Source organism: Anomaloglossus baeobatrachus, chromosome 4, assembly GCF_048569485.1.
Source record: "Anomaloglossus baeobatrachus isolate aAnoBae1 chromosome 4, aAnoBae1.hap1, whole genome shotgun sequence".
In the NCBI taxonomy this organism is placed as follows: domain Eukaryota; kingdom Metazoa; phylum Chordata; class Amphibia; order Anura; family Aromobatidae; genus Anomaloglossus; species Anomaloglossus baeobatrachus.
In genome coordinates, this window is record NC_134356.1 from 161,814,906 (window position 1) to 161,833,892 (window position 18,987).

General features: G+C 41.4%; 1 protein-coding gene across 2 annotated transcripts in view; it reads right to left on the bottom strand.

Moving 5' to 3' along the window:
- LOC142303305 (RUN and FYVE domain-containing protein 1-like) overlaps positions 1-18,987 on the bottom strand; it is a 341,419-nt gene that overhangs the window by 182,957 nt on the left and 139,475 nt on the right. For both annotated transcript variants that reach the window (XM_075344572.1, XM_075344571.1), the window contains exons 9-11: positions 15,463-15,564; positions 5,145-5,261; positions 2,653-2,820 (exon numbers count right to left, since the gene is read on the bottom strand). In XM_075344572.1, the coding sequence (XP_075200687.1) occupies positions 2,653-2,820; positions 5,145-5,261; positions 15,463-15,564 (387 nt within the window). The remainder of the gene's footprint in view (positions 1-2,652; positions 2,821-5,144; positions 5,262-15,462; positions 15,565-18,987) is intronic.

Below are 18,987 nucleotides of genomic sequence, written 5' to 3' on the forward strand. Positions count from 1 at the left end.
GGAGCGAGGAGGAAAAGTATATGGACACAGTATGGAGAGTGACAGGGGTTGAGTATGGAGGTAGTGAGGAGATGGTAAGGGATGAGAAAAATGTGAGGGGGCACAGAATAGAGACTGGGTAGTGGAGGGGCAATATGGAGAGGGGGTAGCATGAGTGGACACTGTGAGGCCATAGCAAAAAGGGGGGAGTGTGATGAGAGGGTACTATATAAAGACTGGGCAGTATAAGGCTACACAGTGTGAGCGGACAATGTGAAGAGTGGGCTCAGTATGGAAAGGAGAGGGCAGTCTGGAGTGCAAGTACTATAAGAGGGACAGTGTATGGGTCATATTTTGTGCAGAGAACACAGTGAGGGGCCATTATTTATTCTGGGGCACGACGTAGGGCAGATATTTTTATATAGGAGTATTCTAATCATTCTGCTATTTGTAAGGGCATCGTGTCAGGAAGTGCTGCAGAAGACCGGAGTGGATAAAGTCTGCAGAGATGAGATGTGAATGTGAAAAGTAAACATGGCATCAGGACAAGATGAAGAATAGAAAGAAACTATTCCGATCAGAGAAGTCTATAAAAAGGTACCTTAATGTAAATGTTTATTTGTGATACGGACTGTGTCTAATCATTAGGCCTCAGTCCCACTTGCAAATCACTTCTGATGTGAGAGCAATAGGACCCGAGCTGATCAGCTGTTCTTTGTGCAGGTGGCTGGAAATTCTTATTTCCGTCTTCTGATAGTGTCCGCAGCCCGGTATTGCTCATCACTGATTTTCATAAGAGGCTGCTGCCACTATCAGAAGACGGGGCATATCGGGAACTGAGCACTTCCGGTCACCTAGAACAGGCGATTGGTGGGAGTGCCAGGTGTCGCACCCCGACCAATGAGACATTGGTGACCTATCCTAAGGAAAGGCCATCAATGTTAAAGTAGTGGACAACCTCTTTAATACAGTCTTGTGCTGTCTGACAAGTTAAGGGTTACTATGTTTTTATTTATGTTACTAGTAGCATTAAAAGGGGTTGTCCAAGTTTGTGATGAGTCTGCAGTCACTCTGTGTCACTATGTGACTGCAGACTTTTGGATTCTCACAGTACAAAACACTGCACGGTGTCAGGATTCTCCTGTGCCGGCGGTGAGAGTGGGAGATAACGAAGCTGCAAAATTGATTTACATACATGTGGTCACGTGCCAAACAAACATGCGGGGCCTCGCTCACTGAAAATGAATTGAGTGAGGCTGGACACGTGAAATCAGAATGTGGCCAGAAATATACAGATCACAGTTGTGCTCACATGACTGTCCACGCTCGTCACTGGCATGGGAGAATCCTAAAAGTGCAGTGCGTGCTTTGAGAATTCAGAAGCCTTCGGTCACAGAATCACTACAGACTCCTCTCAAACTTGAACAAGCCCTTTAATTTTATAATTAAACACTAGAACATGACCAATTCTAACAGTGTGTAATAAACTCTGTCAGAATTCAGCTCAGCTCGCTGGTTCCAGCTGTCATCACATGGTCACTCCACTCATATGTGATTTTCATACTTGCATGTGACAATTGTCTTTTCTTCTAATGTTTCTCATTGAACATTGAGAGAATTATTAAAAGAAGCTCGTTACCACGTGAGTGTAAGTATGCAAATCACATCAAGACAAAAACACAGAAAGGAACAGCATAACTTAACTAGGTTATGCTGTTCCTTTCTGTGTTTTTGTCCTGATGAAGAAGGCGGAGATGCCTTTGAAACGCGTTGACTTGTGAAAATAAAGAAAAGGAATTCACGATATCCCTTGGATTTGTGGTTTTTAGCGCAGCATTGAACCCGATTTCTTTAAACTGTTCTTTGATTTCCACTGCATCATCGGGGCTGCGGCTGACCACCTCTGCATTTATTTTACTTCATATTTGTAAGGAGTTATGCCTGTCACAACTGTAGTAGGTGAGTACCTGTTTTATTACCTACTCTCATTTTTTATCGGATAAACCCTATGTGCGCTTCTTTTCCACAGTCCTTCTGCTACGAACACTTCTTATTGGCAAGAGAGCTCACTAACTTTGCTGATCAAATATGTGCAAGAAATCTTTCATCCCACCTTCTTTTATTGGCATTTCACAAGAAATGTATGGTTGACACAAGACTACCTATCACCAGGAAAAGAATGACCAGTTTCTGGTTTTATTTTATTCCTACTTCTCCTGAGTTTTTCCTTTTTTTTTTTTTTTTGTTTTAAATCCACCACATGGTTCTAGAAATATTTGGTGTTTCTTATGGTCTTTACCAAGGAGCCATGGTTCACGAGGTAAAAATAAAAAGTAAACTAAAGACACTGCACCTGGAACTCATGTAAGCCACACCCATTAGGTAAAGGCCATAACAAAATGGTACTAAATAAAAAAGGACAAGATCAGTGGAAACTTGTGTCTTAATTTAGGCAAAAAAACCCCCAAAAAAACAGCACACTCAGAGGAGCAGTGGAAATAAAATAAGAGCAAAAGCTGGCCAATGTGGACATGGTGACAGCTCGTATTTAAGTATTAACTGTAAACTACATACTTATGTTACTTTGTAAAGTACAGTTCTGACAAAGTGTATATTAATTTACTGCCAAATGGCATAACTGAAGGATAGTGTGGTGCAAAAAATGTTATTTACCTTGAATTTTTGACACATTTGAAGATTAATGGATTTTACATCATCCAATTGTTTCCGTAGGATTACAAGTGTATCTTGCTTTTCATGGATATCTTTTTCAAGAAGTTTCATAGCCATCTCCATTTCAGTCTTCATTCCAAATTGCAAATCTAGCTCCTTTTCTAAATCCTAACAACATATAACACATGGTGAGTAAACAGAGTCCATTTACATGCATGCATAGTGGATTTTTTTATTGAGATAAAAACAAAAAATAAAAATCTTCTTAAAAAGACGTGGATCGGTATTGGGAGAGCCACAGCTTATCACATTTAGGAGCACAGTCAAAATAAAATAATGGAAACTCACCTCCCGCATCCTGGCTGGGATGTGAGATAATGGTGTCAAGTCCCTGCCCCAGTCAATCAGTGGCTGCAGTTTGACTGCAGCCTTTATTATTTTGTCAGAGTAGACAATCACTCAGATGGTCACTTATTGGCTTCAGCAGGCGCGTGTCAAATTATCGCATCCCCACTGGAAAGGTTGTCTACTGGGAGGCCAGTCACCATTGATTTTAATTTTAATTGTCCAGAGATTTATGATGAAAGTAGAAGAGACTTCTAGGGATACAGTCAAAATCTGTGTATAGCAGGAGATTGATGACAGCCTGCCGAGTCAATTTCCATATGGACATGTAACAAACTGGAGTCACGGATGATCCACATTGCAGTACGGAAATCCGCCTCAGTGAATATTATTATTATATTATGACGGGCGTAATGCAATAAGTATGAAATATTCATTTCATTATTTCTACCAAAAAAAAAGAATCTATATCTAGATTTTTACTTGTCAAAATGTGTGTGCGCAAGTCAAAATCCTTCTGTGAAAGCGTCTTGTGAACAGATGAGAACAAGATAGAGCTTTTTGGTAAATCATCATTCCACTGTTTACCGGTAGTGGAATGAGGCCTACAAAGAAAAGGACACAGTACAGACTGTCAAAAATGGTGAAGGTTCAAACATGATTTGGGATGGTTTTGCTGCCTCTGGCAAAGATTGCCTAGACTGTGTGCAAGGTATCATGAAATGTGAAGATTAGTAAAGGATTTTGGGTCACAATATAGTGCCCAGTGTCAGAAAGCTGAGTATGCGTCCTAGATAATGGGCCTTCCAGGAGGACAATGACCCAAAACATACTTCAAGAAGCACCCCGAAATGGATAAAAACAAAAGTGTTGGAGAGTTTTGAAGTGGTAGCAATGAGTCCGGATCTAAATCCCATTCAACAACTGTGTAGAGATCTTAAAATTGCTGTTGGGAGAAGGCGCCTTCAAATATGAAAGACCTGGAAAATTCCAGTTGAGACGTTTAAGAAGATTACTGATGGTTATAGAAGGCGATTGATCACAGTTATTTATTCCAAATTGTACGCAACCAAATATTAAGTTGAGGGTGCCAACATTTTTTTTAGCACCTTTGTTTTCCTCTTTTGTTAAAATTATATACAATTTCCCTTTTTCGTGATGTTCTAATACATATAAAAGGAAATTAATGTGTACAACCAAACGTGTAATTTCAAAAGGTGCCAACACTGCACTATTTATCTTATTTACAATACAATTGAACCCTACAATAACAATTTTGCAGGAGGGTGCATTTTATTAAAAAAAACTTAACAGTTTCCTTAAAGGGGTGGTCCAAAGCCAGAGTAATTTTCATCTTAATCCCCATCTATTTAGTAGTGTAATCTAAACTAATTTTTAATATACTTACATTAAAAACTCCCCTAACTACACTGCTATTGTAATTTATTTTCCCCTACTTCCTCTCTGAGGATAATTTGTGAGAGAATCCCTTTGCATGCTTGGATACACAAAGCGTCATCAGAGGGCAGAAGATGCAGTCACTGCCAAAGCCTCTGCCTACTCTCTGAAATTAAGTGTCATCAGTGACGCTCATTTCAGTGGCTAGGCTAGTCCCTGCACACTATGTGATATGTACAATGACAGCATGCTCTCTATTGCCTGCACAGATCAGTAGTAATGAGCTGGGAATAGAGCAGAACTTTATCAGTATACACAGTATGCCAGCGCTGCCCCCTTAAGAGAAGTCACTGGTCTCTGTCCCCCGGGTATTCTGCCAATGCGCACTGACAGAGGCGGCAGCAGAGAGCATGCCGTTATTGTGTACTAGGTGAGCATGTTAACACACACACACACACACACACGCACTACATACAGAGGTTTAGTAAATAAAAAAAAAACTTAATGGGAGGGCTTCTTTAATGTCCAGAAACAGGAAAGGAAGGTTCTGGAAGTGAAGTGTTACAAAAGCAGCATGTAAACTACACACAGAAAGGCAATTATCTACTAAATGAACAGTCAGATCTTTCACATAGACTTTTGTAAGGGTGACTTTCCGTAAGCTGGTAAAAGTAGGTGTGTGTTTGTGTTTAGTAAGGACCTACCTAGCCACACATCTATATTGTTTAGAACAAATGTTATAAACATACCGCTCTAACTTGCTTTTCTACATTCAATTGTTTCCAGGTTTCATTATACATTTCATCCAATCCTTGACGAGAATGTTTGTAAGTCTCCAACTCAACCTTTGTATCCAGCATATTAACCTGAAATCAATACAGGATACATATAAAGATTGTATGTAAAAATTTAAGTGTAAAACAAAAAGCAATAAAATATGAAATATCGTTTTTGAAGGAAGAATGTTTCTTTCTCCTCTGATTAAATGCTCCCACTTATCCTTGGCTATTGGAAACTCTGCTACAGATCAGAATGTCTGCAGTCACTGAAAACATTTACAATAAAGGTAATTTGAGTTTTAAGGGATTGTCCACTACTAGTACAACCCCATCTCATTTCTCCTGGCTTGCTCCCAATAAAAAAAAAAAAAAAACAAAAAAAACTTACATCGCTGCAACCATGGCAACATGGGTGATGTCAACACTTGCATTCCCTCTCAAGTGAGCCCCATGCTCAGTCACCACTGACTGGCTTCTCTCTCCACGCATTAAGACGTATAAACCACAGGAAGTGAGAGCTTCAGCTGGTCACTGACTTCCTGTTAATGCAGGGAGAGAGAAGCTGGCTGTGACTGGGTGCCAGGCTCACGCTGCATAACAACCTCGTGTGAGCCCTGGAAATATGAGTGCTGACAACGCTGGAACCGCGCCACCAAGGGAGGCAATTATAAGCCATTTTATTTTACTGGGGGCAAACATGGGGAATGAGAAAGGAGTTCCTTAGTAATGAACAACCCCTTTAGAGTGAACTCGACCACTGAATCTTGCTGCCCAAACCACGGGCACCATGAGTCAGTCATTAGATCGGTCATTTCAGCCATGCATGTCTTACTATTCAGAGATAACAATTTTAAAAGCCAGGAGGACCATGCAACTTTGATGACCAGTCCAAGAGGCAGGTCCCTACACGTGGGGAAAGATCAATCACTCAAGGGAAGTGGCATAGCTGGCTTTTAAATGTAGGTGTCCTCTAAAACACAGTGGAGTTTCAGAGTACACCATACCTGTGACCAAGCCTAATATTTCAAATCTGACCAGTCTCACTTTATGTGGCAATTACGGTAATGTTTCAACATTTCCCAGTGATTTTGAGACTGTTTTTCATAATACAAACATAGGAATGCCCAATCTTAAGTCAGCTTTTACAGCGTTGTTGAAAACCATGAGTTATGCCCCAAGTCTTTGTAATAATTTTTATTTCCATTCATTGGGAACATTGCACACAGTTTTCTAAATCAAGACATGCAGAGAAATGTATATACTTTTTAACTACTTTATAGAAAATATAAAAAAAAATAACATTGGGCTGTTCCAAAATATAGCAGTGTCTGCATTTGTCTTAAACTCATAATCTGTCCTCTTTTTATTTAGGATTTCGCATTCCTGTGAATCACTAACCTAATATTTAATAGTATAGTAATAACGACAGATTTTTAGAACAGATTCACATCTATGTTGCATAGAGTCAACCAACTTCTGGCACCTGTCAACTCTTATTCCAGCCCAGGATGCTTTGACAACATCCCACAATGTATTTGCATTTGTTGGCTTTGCCTCAGAAACAGTATTTTTTGTGTCACCCCATAAGTGTTTTATTGGGTTATGGTCTGGGGATTAAGCTGGCCATTTCATAACATCAGTTTTGTTGGACTGGAATCAGGATTTTGCTCATTTACTGGTGTGTTTAGGGTCATTGTCTTGTTGAAACACTAATTTCAAAGGGCATTTCCTCTTCAGCGTAAGGCAACATGACCTCTTCAAGTATTTTGATATGTGCAAACTGGTACATGATCCCCGATATGCGATAGTCTCGGCACCATAGGAAGAGAAACATGCCCATATCATGATGCTTGCACCACCATGCTTCACTGTTTTTAGAGTGTACTGTGGCTTCAATTCAGCATTTGGGTGTCGTCTGACAATCTGTCTGTGGCCCTTTGATCGAAAAAGAATAATTTTCACTTTCATCAGTATACAAAATGTTTCTCTATTTCTCTTTAGGCCAGTTGATGTGTTCTTTAGTAAATTGTATCGGCTTCAGTACGTGTTTGTGTTTTGTTTTTTTGTTTACAGTGGCGCTTTGCGGGGACTTCTTGCCAATAGATTAGCTTCACACAGACATCTTGTCACAGTCCTCACAGGTAACTTGAGACTGTCTTTGATCATCCTGGAGCTGATCATTGGCTGAGCCTTTGCCATTCTGGCTATTCTTCCTTCCTTTCGAATGGTCGTCTTACGTTTTCTTCCACGTCTCTCTGTTTTTGCTTTCTCTTTTAAAGCATTGGAGATCATTTTAGCTGAACAGATTATATCATTGTCTTTAGTTCTTTATAAGTTTTACTCTCTCCAATCAACTTTTTAACCAACGTACGCTGTACTTCTGAACAATGTCTCAAACGACCCATATTTCTCAGACTTTCTAGGAGAAATGCATGTACAACATGTGCCAGCTTCAGCCTTAAATAAGAGCCCCCTGATTCACACCAGTTTCTCCATACAATGATTGAGCTCACTAATGTAACTCCACACTATTATTTTGAACACACCTCTCTCAATTTATTCCAATACACTCAAAAACATATAGATCATGAATGCGGAGTCTGGGGGGTTTCTAAGAATCTACTCCACCAACTGGTAAATTGCTTGACATGTGGTAATATAATTTATACCAAAAACAATGAATAATCTGGTTAGTCATATTGGACTGATATTATTTTGAACACCACTGTAGCGGTTTCAAAATATGATTGTAATTGAACACGAGTGCATGTGATACCTAAATAGGCAAGTGGATTCGAGTATTTACTCCCCTTTTTCTGATAGCCGTAACTTTATTTTTCCATCAATCTTGCCATGTGAGGGCTTGTGTTTTGCAGAACGAGTTGTAGTTTTAAATTAAACGTTTTCCATATATTGTACTGGAAAACAGCAAAAAAAATAATGTAAAAAAGTACGGAAAAATTGCAAAAAAATTGTTTTGTGGATATTTTATTCAGTGTTCACTATATGGTAAAACTGATGTGTGATGCCTCAGGTGAGTAAGAGTTCGTAGACACCAAACAGATAGATAAAAGTAAACCTATACAAGCAATTAAAAAAAATTCAGAAGTTTGTCCAAAAAAAGTGGCACATTTTTTGCGCCATTTTCCGTGACCCCTAGCATTCTCATTTTTCAGGATATGGGGTTCAGTAACTGCTTATTTTTTTCATCTTGAGCTGACGTTTTAAATTGTACCATTTTTGTGCAGATGTTGCGTTTTGAACGCCTGTTACTGCATTTTGCGCAAAATTTGTGACGACCAAAAACCGTAATTTTGACATTTGGAATTTTTTTGCTGCTACACCATTTACCGATTAGAATAATTCATTAAATATTTTAATAGATCAGACATTCCTGAACCCGGCGATACCAAATGTGTGTATATTTTTTTTTTAATTCTTTAATTTTTAAATGGGGCAAATGGTGTGGTGTTTGAACTTTTAGGTTATTATATTTTAATTTTTTTTAAAACTTTCATTTTTACTGTTTATTATTATTAATATTTTTCTAGTCCCCCTAGGGGACTATAAGGATCAAGTGATATGATAGAAATGATAGTGACAGAAGTCATCATGTGACCCTGTGCTACCATGACAACCATCAGCTCTCCGTGATCACGTCACATGGCCTCCAACGGCAGGTAAGTGCAGGATACCCGCTGCGGTGCTTTAAATCGCGCTGTCACATTTTCACAGTGCAACTTAATGGGTTAACAAGCACAGGTGGATCACAGACAGGATGTCCAGAGTTATCTCATCTGTCGTGAATGAAGACCAAACTGGTTTTATTCCGAGCAGAGCTACAGCGTTTAATCTTAGAAGACTGTATTCAGGATTGCAACTTAGCTCTGAGAGACCAGGGGAGAGAGCAGTGTTATCACTCGATGCCACTAATGCGTTTGACAGCCTAGAATGGAGATTTTTTGTGGGCAGTCCTTGAAAGAATGGGATTTGGAGCCAGATTTATAAATTGGGTGAAGATGCTATATGACTCCCCAGTGGCAAGGGTTAGGGTGAATGGGCGGGTCTCCAGTACATTTCCTCTGAAAAGGGGTACAAGACAGGGGTGCCCGCTCTCCCTCCTGCTATTTGCAACTGCAATAGAGCCATTGGCGGCTATCATACGGACGTCAAGGGAGGTTGAGGGATTTCAATGCGGGACTGTGGAACACATGGTGTCTTTATATGCCGACGATTTGCTTTTATACCTGGACAGGGTGCGCTCCTCAATTATTCCAGCGATAGAGATCATCCGGGAATTTGGACGGAGATCTGGTTTAAAGATTAATTGGTCGAAGTCGGCCTTGATAGACCCTCTCCCGACAGATTTTTCTGATCTCCAGATACCAGTCCCTGTAGTTCGAAAATTTAAATATTTGGGGGTACTAGTTAGCCCGAATCCAAATGAATACCGGACCCTAAACCTGGATCCCTTACTGGCGCAATTTAGACTGCAGATAAATACCCGGTGCCGACTCCCCCTATCAAACATTGGTAAAACAAACTTAATTAAAATGGTACTGATGCCACAGTTGTATCTGATACATAACTCCCCAGTATGGATAAATAGGGAATTCTTTACCAAGATAGACACCATGTTTCGCGAGCTCATATGCGGGAAAAAAAAAAAAAAAAACAAACATTCTAGGATCCGTCTAATGGTGCTGCAGAGAGGAAAGGAGGAAGGGGGGTTGGAGGTTCCGAATCCATATTTATATTATATCGCTTCCCAACTGCAACACTTCAGAGGATGGGGAAGGGAGGAGGCATGCGATGTAAGTGGTGAGTTGATAAAGGAACGTTCAGACTGGAAGTACCCAATGAGCCGGTTGGAGGCAAGGCAGCGGCATGGGAATACAGTGAGACATCCAATGCTAGCTATGATTTTTAAGGTGTGGGATAGGGGCAAATCTTTCTTAAAGGTTGATAGGCCCATGGGGTATTGGCCACTATGGCGGAATCCGGATCTGCAAGAAGTACAGCAGTTGGTTGGCTTTAAGGGATGGCAAGATAGAGGGATATGCTTGATGTCCCAAGTTATGCAGGGCAATGTTCTTAAAAGCTTCGAACAATTGCGAAAGGAGTTTTGTCTTCCACATTCCTTTTTCTATCAAGATCTGCAGTTGCGACACACACTAGAGAAGCAGGGGAGATTGGGCTCCGTGAAGGTGACACACAACTCCACGCTGTATGCCTTAGCTATATCTGAATCCTCTAGAGGCCTCATATCTGATCTATATAAAAAGACTGTTGTCCTCCCATTTGAATAGATTTCCATTAGCGGTTAAGACTAAGTGGGAGACAGACCTAGGTCCCATAACAGATGATCAGTGGTCAGATATATTGGAGCAGATTCCCAAAATGGCAGTCTCAGAGAGCCAGAGGCTTTCTCAGCTGTTTCTTATTCATTGGGTATACAGAACACCTAGGTTTCTGTTCAAGATTGGACTTTGGCTAAATGCGCAATGTGTTAGATGTGGACAAGAGGGGGCTCACTTGATGCATGTAATGTGGGAATGTGGACACATAGGCGAATTTTGGAAGCAAACCTTGGGACTCAGAACAGGTGTATAATATCAAGATTCATCCCTCACCCAGTCTTTGTTTAGTGAACCTGTTGGAGGATGGAGTGGATCCGGACTCCCCGGTAGCCCTGGGTATATCTCGCATCCTATACCAAGCGAGAAAGTTACTAGCGTATCACTGGTTTGATCCCTCGCCTCCGACTATAGTAGAGCTAAAAAATCAATTGAATAATTTACTTCGACTGGAGAGAGGAGTATATCTGAAGAGGAGGGCACAGGGCAAATTCTATAAGATCTGGCGGCCCTGGATGGATGTTCCTGGTCTTCCCTCCAATGCGCTAATACAGGATAGCATACTGGATAATTTGTTATATTTGCAATAGGGGGGCACCACTGAAGTACTGGGAGCTTGGAAATTCCATATGGTATCGGAGCCTCTGGGGGGCATTGAGAAGAGCAACAGAAAATATTTTGGTGTACCGAAAAGAGAGGGAGGTTTAGATGTGATTGAGCGGAAAATGTTGTGGAGTGACATGGTCGGAGAATGAGTGTTGAGCGGGAAAAACATAGTAGGAAAAACATCTTTTATCCTTAATGACTTTTTGTTATTTTAAAGAAGTTAAGTAGTTCAATTGGTTAGTTTATGGAAAATCAAAATACTATCATAAAGGTGTATGAGGAGTAATTGTATAGCTCTGCATAATACGATGACGTTCAACCTACTATGATAATGTACATTTATGTTATGCAATGATCATTTCTCTATTTTGTACCCTTGTACCAGTGTTTAATAAAAAAAGATCCGATTTAAAAAAATAAAAAATAGATAAGTAGTTAGTAATAGATGTAAAAAAAACAGTACTATGTTGACTCTAAAAGCTATAACAGCATCGATTATAGGCTGGAGCCTAGCAACGGCGGCGGCAACAGCCTCAGCACTAATTGGAGCGATTGTGCGTATGATCACTCCAATTAGTGCTGGGGCTGTTGATGCCGCCATTGGCAGGCTCCAGCCTATGAAAGGTGCTGTTATAGCATTTAGAGTCAACATAGTACTGTTTTTCACATCTATTTACCGTTATCACATGTACGTATATAAGCTTTTACACCAGCATCCCACTCTTCAAGCCGCTCTCTGCCAGAGCTACCACAGCATGCAGTACTGTGCTCAAAAATCAGAGGCGTCCTTGAGACGTTAATTGGGCAGATGCTCAGAAAGGGTGATGAACACAAGAGGCATGTCCTTTTCTTGACACAATTCATCATGATAGCAGCACGCCCACCACTGTGCAAGGGCCACGTACACAGGTAAACAAACCAAACCATGTTTTGGAGTACAATAAAAACATGGGGGATGTCAATATCTGATCAAGTCCTCTAGCCCTACAGTGCCATGCGCATAACTAAGGTGTGGTACAAAAAGCTGGCCTTGTACATTGTATGGATGGTAATGTATATATGGTATATTTTGTGTGCTATCACAATGTGCAGGCCAGACCGGGACCTTCCTTCATTTCCAGGAGGTAGTGATGAAGGCCCTAATATTTGGAAGTCTGAAAGGAGTGGGCCCCTGTACTTCTAAAACCAAAGGTGCTCATGTTGTACCAGGACAATATTTCCCTGAGATCCCCCAAACTGGCAAGAAAGGAATGTCGAGGTGAGGTGTATATATGGGGACGCCAAAAACTATTCAGTGGCCTGCATTGATATAAGAATGGACTGCGGTGATGAAGGACTTTTTGCTCCCTATATCTGTGGGATGCGATTTTCCTCTGTTTTGGGAACTGTGGGGGAAAGCAATGTCACCTGGTAGCATGGCTGATAACCAGGTGACAACTAGAGAAATCTCGTTCCATACAGTGGAGTTTCAGTCTTCTGTGCTGGCTGGTGCTGAAGATGAGATAGGAGCATTGGCTTCAGATGATGCTAAGTTGGAGGTGTCCAGAGGAAACTTTGAAACTATTCAACTCAGGGATTTTGACCTTTGTCCTCTTTGGAGCATGCTGAACTGTCTTCTGTGAGATATAAAACTTATGTGCTTTGTTTAATATGACCTCTCTGTTTGTATATTCAGCTTTGGAACCTGCAAGCTGTTTCAGCCTGTCACTTTACCCCAACCTCTATTTAGGTATATTATTGGCAGAATGCTGACATGATTTTCTTTTTCTCCAATTACTATTTGTTATTATTTATGTTATACTTGTTTCAGTTATGGTTGTAATTCTTTGTAACAGAGCTCCGTATCAAAGCTGTTACCTTATGATGTGAATCTGAGATGTATAATGCACACTGTACAAGTTTTGGCTTTATTATGATTACCAGTTGTATACAATAATATTCTTTTTTCTGTTCGTTATGTATTCAGCTATTATATGAATTCATTGATTTCTATTTTTCTTTGTATATAGAGACCTTGAGAAAGGCCGTAAGGCCGAAACGTGGGTCTTATTCAAGTTTGGTTGCTCTGTTATTATTATACAATAAAGAAACTTCGCATGAATATTCAATTCTACTACTAATTCTTTTGCAGACCTAAAATAATTAACTATATACAAGAATTTTTTCTTCAAGGACACTACATTCGTCTGGCGATATATTCAGGGATATTCTTTAATACAACTCAGGTATTTAACAATTAAAATGTGATGGTGATAAACCGGGTTCCTCAAGAGGAGGGGGGCCAACAGTCAATTTCCTCATTTTGATATGAATGGGAATTTGCTGTATCTGGTGACTGAAAGAGAGATGATAGAGCAGTTGATGGTGCCCAGGACCTATAGACGCACAGTGTTAGATCTGGACCATTCTCATATGTTTTTGTGGGCATCTCAGTGTAGAAATGACCCAGTAACGGGTCCTCAGGAGATTATATTGTCCCAGTTGCTATAGAGAAATTGAGAGCTACTGTCGGTCTTGTCCCACATGCCACTTAACTTTCACGGTGGCTCGCTTCCTGCAGTTCACTAGTCCCATTGTCTATCATCAAGGTCTCATTTGAACGTAGCTGTGAACTTAGTCGGACCACTGTTAATGTCAGATAGGGGCATCAACACATCCTGGTGGTCCTGGACTATTCTACATGGTATCTGGAGGTGTGTACACAAAGTCAGCCATGGCAAAGTGGTCACCGCAGGCCAAGTGGGTATTTCAGGAACTATAGCTAGCACTCTGTAGGCAGCCCGTGTTTGTAGCGCCCCAACTTCACAAAAGAATTCATAGTCTAGACGGATGCGTCAGACGTCGGGTTGTAGTAATATCACAGCAGATAAACGTGAAAAGCACCCCGTCAACTGATTAGGAAGTTGACCTCCAGTCCCAGGATTTAGAATGAGCGATAAAAGGCAGTTCACCTACCTAATTTGCTGTCTGGCAGTGGAGGTGAACAACTCTGTTAGGTCCCCTTCCCATGTAGTTTCAAAAAACACCCGTGTGGCCATCCGTGTGTGTCATCTGTGTGCGGTTAGTGTAGTGTGACATCAGTGTGACTCGTACCAGAAAAAAAAAAACGTATGACACCGAAATGAATGGTGTAAGGTGTTAAAGACGGATAGATAGATTTTACAGTTATTATCGGAATACATAATTAGTTGAAATAAAAAAAACAACGTGGGGTCCTCCCATTTTTGATCCCGTGACTCTGATAAACTGTGGATGTGATCCTGTGGAAGAAGTCAGAGACATCGAAAAGTGTAGATTAATAAATCACCGTTTTAATCATTCTTATTAGTATTAATCATGACCAACTGGTCTGAACTTCCATTGAGTAGGAATCTACCACATTCATTCCTTTATCACACAGATTTAAGGAGGATCCGTGTGAACATGTGTCTGGTATATATGAAAACCGACGCCACACGTACCGTAAACACTGACTTATAAAAGGGCCTTAGTAAGCCCTGCTAGAGGCTGCCTAGGTCTGAGGATGTATGGAAGACCTATATGGACTGTTTTGTTTATTGTGTTTTTCCTTATACGTATGCTGGATAAAGGCTGTTTGTTATGGTTTCCTGGAAGTTGAAGGACTTTAAATAAATCTTCATGGTTTGGATATAAAATTCCGCTGCCTGTGCCTACCTTCACGGCTGCCGGTGAGTGAATCCCTTAGGCCTAAGCCACACGGTATGAAAAATCGGTGCGAGTGGAGTGCATTTATAATAATAAAAAAAAAATATCGCATTCCACTCGGACCAATCTTCGCTCGTGCGCTGACACACAGGCTATTATTTTCTCAGCCCTAATCGGACCGAGAAAACAATCGCAGCATGCTGCGACTGTAATGCGAGACTCTCTCTCGCACCCGTTCAAGTATATGGGGGCGAGAGAAAAATCATACTGCACTTGCGGTACACCGGTGTACCGCGAGTGCAGTGCGAGAATAGCAATAGCCGGCTACGGAGGAGAGAGGGAGATAAATCCCTCCCTCCCCTCCTCAGTGCCGGCCCACCCCCCGCAGCTGAGGTCCGCTCGCACGGTAGGACCTCAGTTGCAAGGACACTCGCATGACACTCGACTCTGCTGTACTGCCAGCGTGAGCAGAGTGTCATGAGAGGGGATCGCAGTAATCCCCATATGGCCCCAGCCTTACAGTGCCATCAGAAAAATGCCACTGAAATCAGTAGGAATGTTAATAAAAATAAAGCCAATATCTAAAAATTAATAGAAGGAATAGTTAATTCAACCATAAAAAGCAAAAAGTAAATTGTTAATCATTACCATTCTCCTACCTCTAAATGTCTTTCACTCTTCTTTTGAATGCGTGCACTCTCTTGTAGTAACTGATTATGTTCATCCTGCAGTGATACAATGCGATCTTTTGCAGCAACAAGCTATGCAGGGATTAGATACAAAAAAAATACAAAATCAGAAATACATCAGTGTCCTGTGTACACTTACAAATCTATAGCAACTCCTCTATACCAAGTTTCTAAGCAACACGTTGGCTAACACTATTAACCTGTGGATATAGGGTTAATTTGCAGGTTAATTGCGTCAAAAGCTGGCAGCACCTGGAAGGAATAGTTTGGGGTAATCTGTAAATTTCGAGACCCGTGCACTGACCCCAAACATGGACTTCTCAGGGAAGTCTGTGTTACTGTTCGGATTCGCCCACCCGGATAAAGGACTATGGGGGTGGTAAAAGGAAGCAAAATGGGGATTAAAGCAGAAGAATTCTAATTCCCTAGTCTCCACGCGGCTGTCACACTGCTTCCTGGTCTGATCATAAACCTTATGAATATTCACAGATAATGTCACAGAGGATGGGCAGGGGAAGCAGTAATCAGACCCAGAAGCAGTGTGACCGCCATGCAAAGACTCAGTATTGTACTGCTTTGCAGCCCTCTAGACCTTACTAACTCCATTTTACAGCACTTAAGTTCCGGTTCCCATAGACTTATATGTAGAGATGAGCGAATACCGAACACAGACTTTACAAAAACAAAAAGAAAAACAGAGATTGGGTGCCTTATGTATGCAGACCACTTACGTGAACATCACTGTGCTCAGGTACACTCGGGGTTCAACCCAGAGCGAGACGCTTGCAGTGTTTGATCGGCTCGCATTGGGGATAACAACAGCATAATCTGATGTAGTGTACAACCAAAAAAAAAAATAAATAAAAAAAAACAGAAAAACCCTGCCCACGGAAGCGATCTGTTTATGGCTGTCTGTATGTGGGCAGAGACCTGATCTAAGTCACATCTGTGGATTCGCCAATCTCTACCTAGCAGGGTGGATGGGTGGGGGAAGCAGTGAATATTCATAAGGTTTCATGATCGGACCCAGAAGCAGTGCGACTGCCACGTGGAGACACGGTAAGTATTAATTTTACTGCTTTGTAGTCCTCAAGCCCTTACTAACACCTTTTTATAGCACTAAAGTTCGGGTCCCCATAGACTTACATTGGGTTTCGGGTCAGGGGTCTAGTTTGGGTTTATGTCTGGTCCCCATGTAGCTTGTTTCTTGGAGGTCAGGGGCCTCCTTTAACCCTCCCAATGGGGCCCCTTTATTTCTATGTATGCCCCTGGGAGAATCCCATCAAAATCAGTACACACTGACTTTAAAAGCTAAGAGTGCAGTCTGGTTTCCAACAAGTTAGTAGCCAAAGTATCCATTACTAAATGCTGAAGATGCTTGTTGTTATGAGAAGGTTAAGGAATTTTGGCACTGTTGAAGTTATTAAAAGTGGTATTTTGAATTGGAGAAACCACTTGTTATATTAATTTTGACCAATTTAATTTGTTCTTGTGTCATGGGATCACTATAAACGACAGAAAGTTTGTACATTCTACTGACAAAAAAAATATGTACATACAAATGGATTCAATCCAGGAAAAAAAAGAAGGCAGCACCCCAGTTACACTTAAGGCTGCTTTCACACTTGCGTTGTTTTGCATCAGTTGCAATCCGTCACCTTGAGGAATTACGGTATCTTGCAAAATATTTTGCAGTATTCCGTTTTTTCCTCATAGACTTGTATGGATGATGGATTGCGACTGATGGCCTTGCGTTGCATTTGCCATGTGATGGCTCAGTCGTGGAACAACTGACCGTCGGGCGGCAGGAACGCAACATGTAGCGTTTTTTGAGCGGCAGAATCCTTTTGTTTCACTGCGCATACTCCACTCGTGTGTAATCATTGAAATAAATGTCTCTCTCTCTCGGCGGCCGAACGATCAGCTGATCGCCCGACCGCCAGCTACTGTGAACGATCAGCTGATTGTTCACAAAACAAGACAGCCGGGCAATCAGCTGATCGCCCTGCCGCCGGCTACTGTGAACAATCAGCTGATCGTTCACAATAGCCGGCTGCCAGTAAAACAGTAAAAAAAACAAACAAAAAAACCCCTCCAAATAACGGATCGTTGTGTTGCAGCATCAGTCACATGAGTTGTGCCACTATCTGCAACGCATCTGTTGCATCAGTCACACAACTGATTGGGACGGATGCAAAACAACGCAAGTGTGAAAGCAGCCTAAGGCTATGTGCACACACTGCGTTTTTTTAATGCTGCGTTGTGTGTTTTTAGCGCTAAAACGCACAGAAACGCAGCGTCTAAAAAACGCATGGAAAAACCGCATGCGTTTTACCGCGTTTTGGTGCTTTTTTGGCTACGTTTTTGCTCATTGCGTTTTTCTGCGTTTTTTATCAACATCGCCATTAAAGATTGTTGAAAAAAAAAAGGTCTGATGTCATATCCTCCTTCTATATGTTCTTCATTCTCCACTAGTGTATGCAGGAGAGCAGACAGCTTCAGAACTACAAGGCTCAGCATGCTCCATCCAGGACTGTATGCTGGAGGGAGAGTCAGGGGGAGCAGACCTACAAGGCTCAGCATACCCCATCCACTAGTGGATGCAGGAGAGCAGACAGCAGCTGTCGAACTACAAGGCTCAGCATCCTCCTTCCAGGACTGTATGCAGGATTTCTTTGCCCCCCAAACAAAAAAAAAAATGACGTGGGCTTCGCCATATTTTTGTATGCTAGCCGGGTACAGCAGGCAGGTACGGGCTTCCCCCAACCCCCAGCTGCCTATTTGTACCCGGCTTTTTTTTTTTTTTTTTTTTTTTAAATTATTTCATGAATTTCATGAAATTAAAAAAAAAAAAAAAAAATAATGACGTGGGCTTCGCCTAATTTTTGTGTCCAGCCAGGTACAACTAGGCAGCTGGGGATTGGAATCCGCAATGCAGGGTGCCCAAGGTTTCTAGGCACCCCCGCTGCGAATTGCAGTCCTCAGCCACCCCAGAAGAAGCGCCATCTTCTGGCGCTGTATCCAACTCTTCTAGCTGCCCTGATGCCGGGTGGCTCGCTGGGTAATAATGGGGTTAGTGCTAGCTGTATGTTATCAGCTGGCTTTAAGCCCGAAATTCATGGTGTCACGCCAATATTAGACATGGCCACCATGAATTTCTAGTAAATATAAAAAAAAAAAAAACAAAAAAAAACACAACACAAAAATATTTTTATTAGAAATAAAACACAATTAGTGACTCCATCTTTATTGAAATAAAGAACCCCCCTCCGCAGTAATCCTGGGTCAAGGGTCCCGCGCCGTCCAATCCGGATCCAATATCATCTGATGGGTTTGCTGGAAGGCAAAGCGATCAGATGATGTGTCAGGTTCAAGGCCTGAATAACATGAGACAGCAGCTGATTGTATAAAAGCCATTTATACAATCAGCTGATGCATCAGTGCAAAAAAAAAAAAAACCAACAAACTTCTGTGCAGCGTCGGACTGGCTACCGG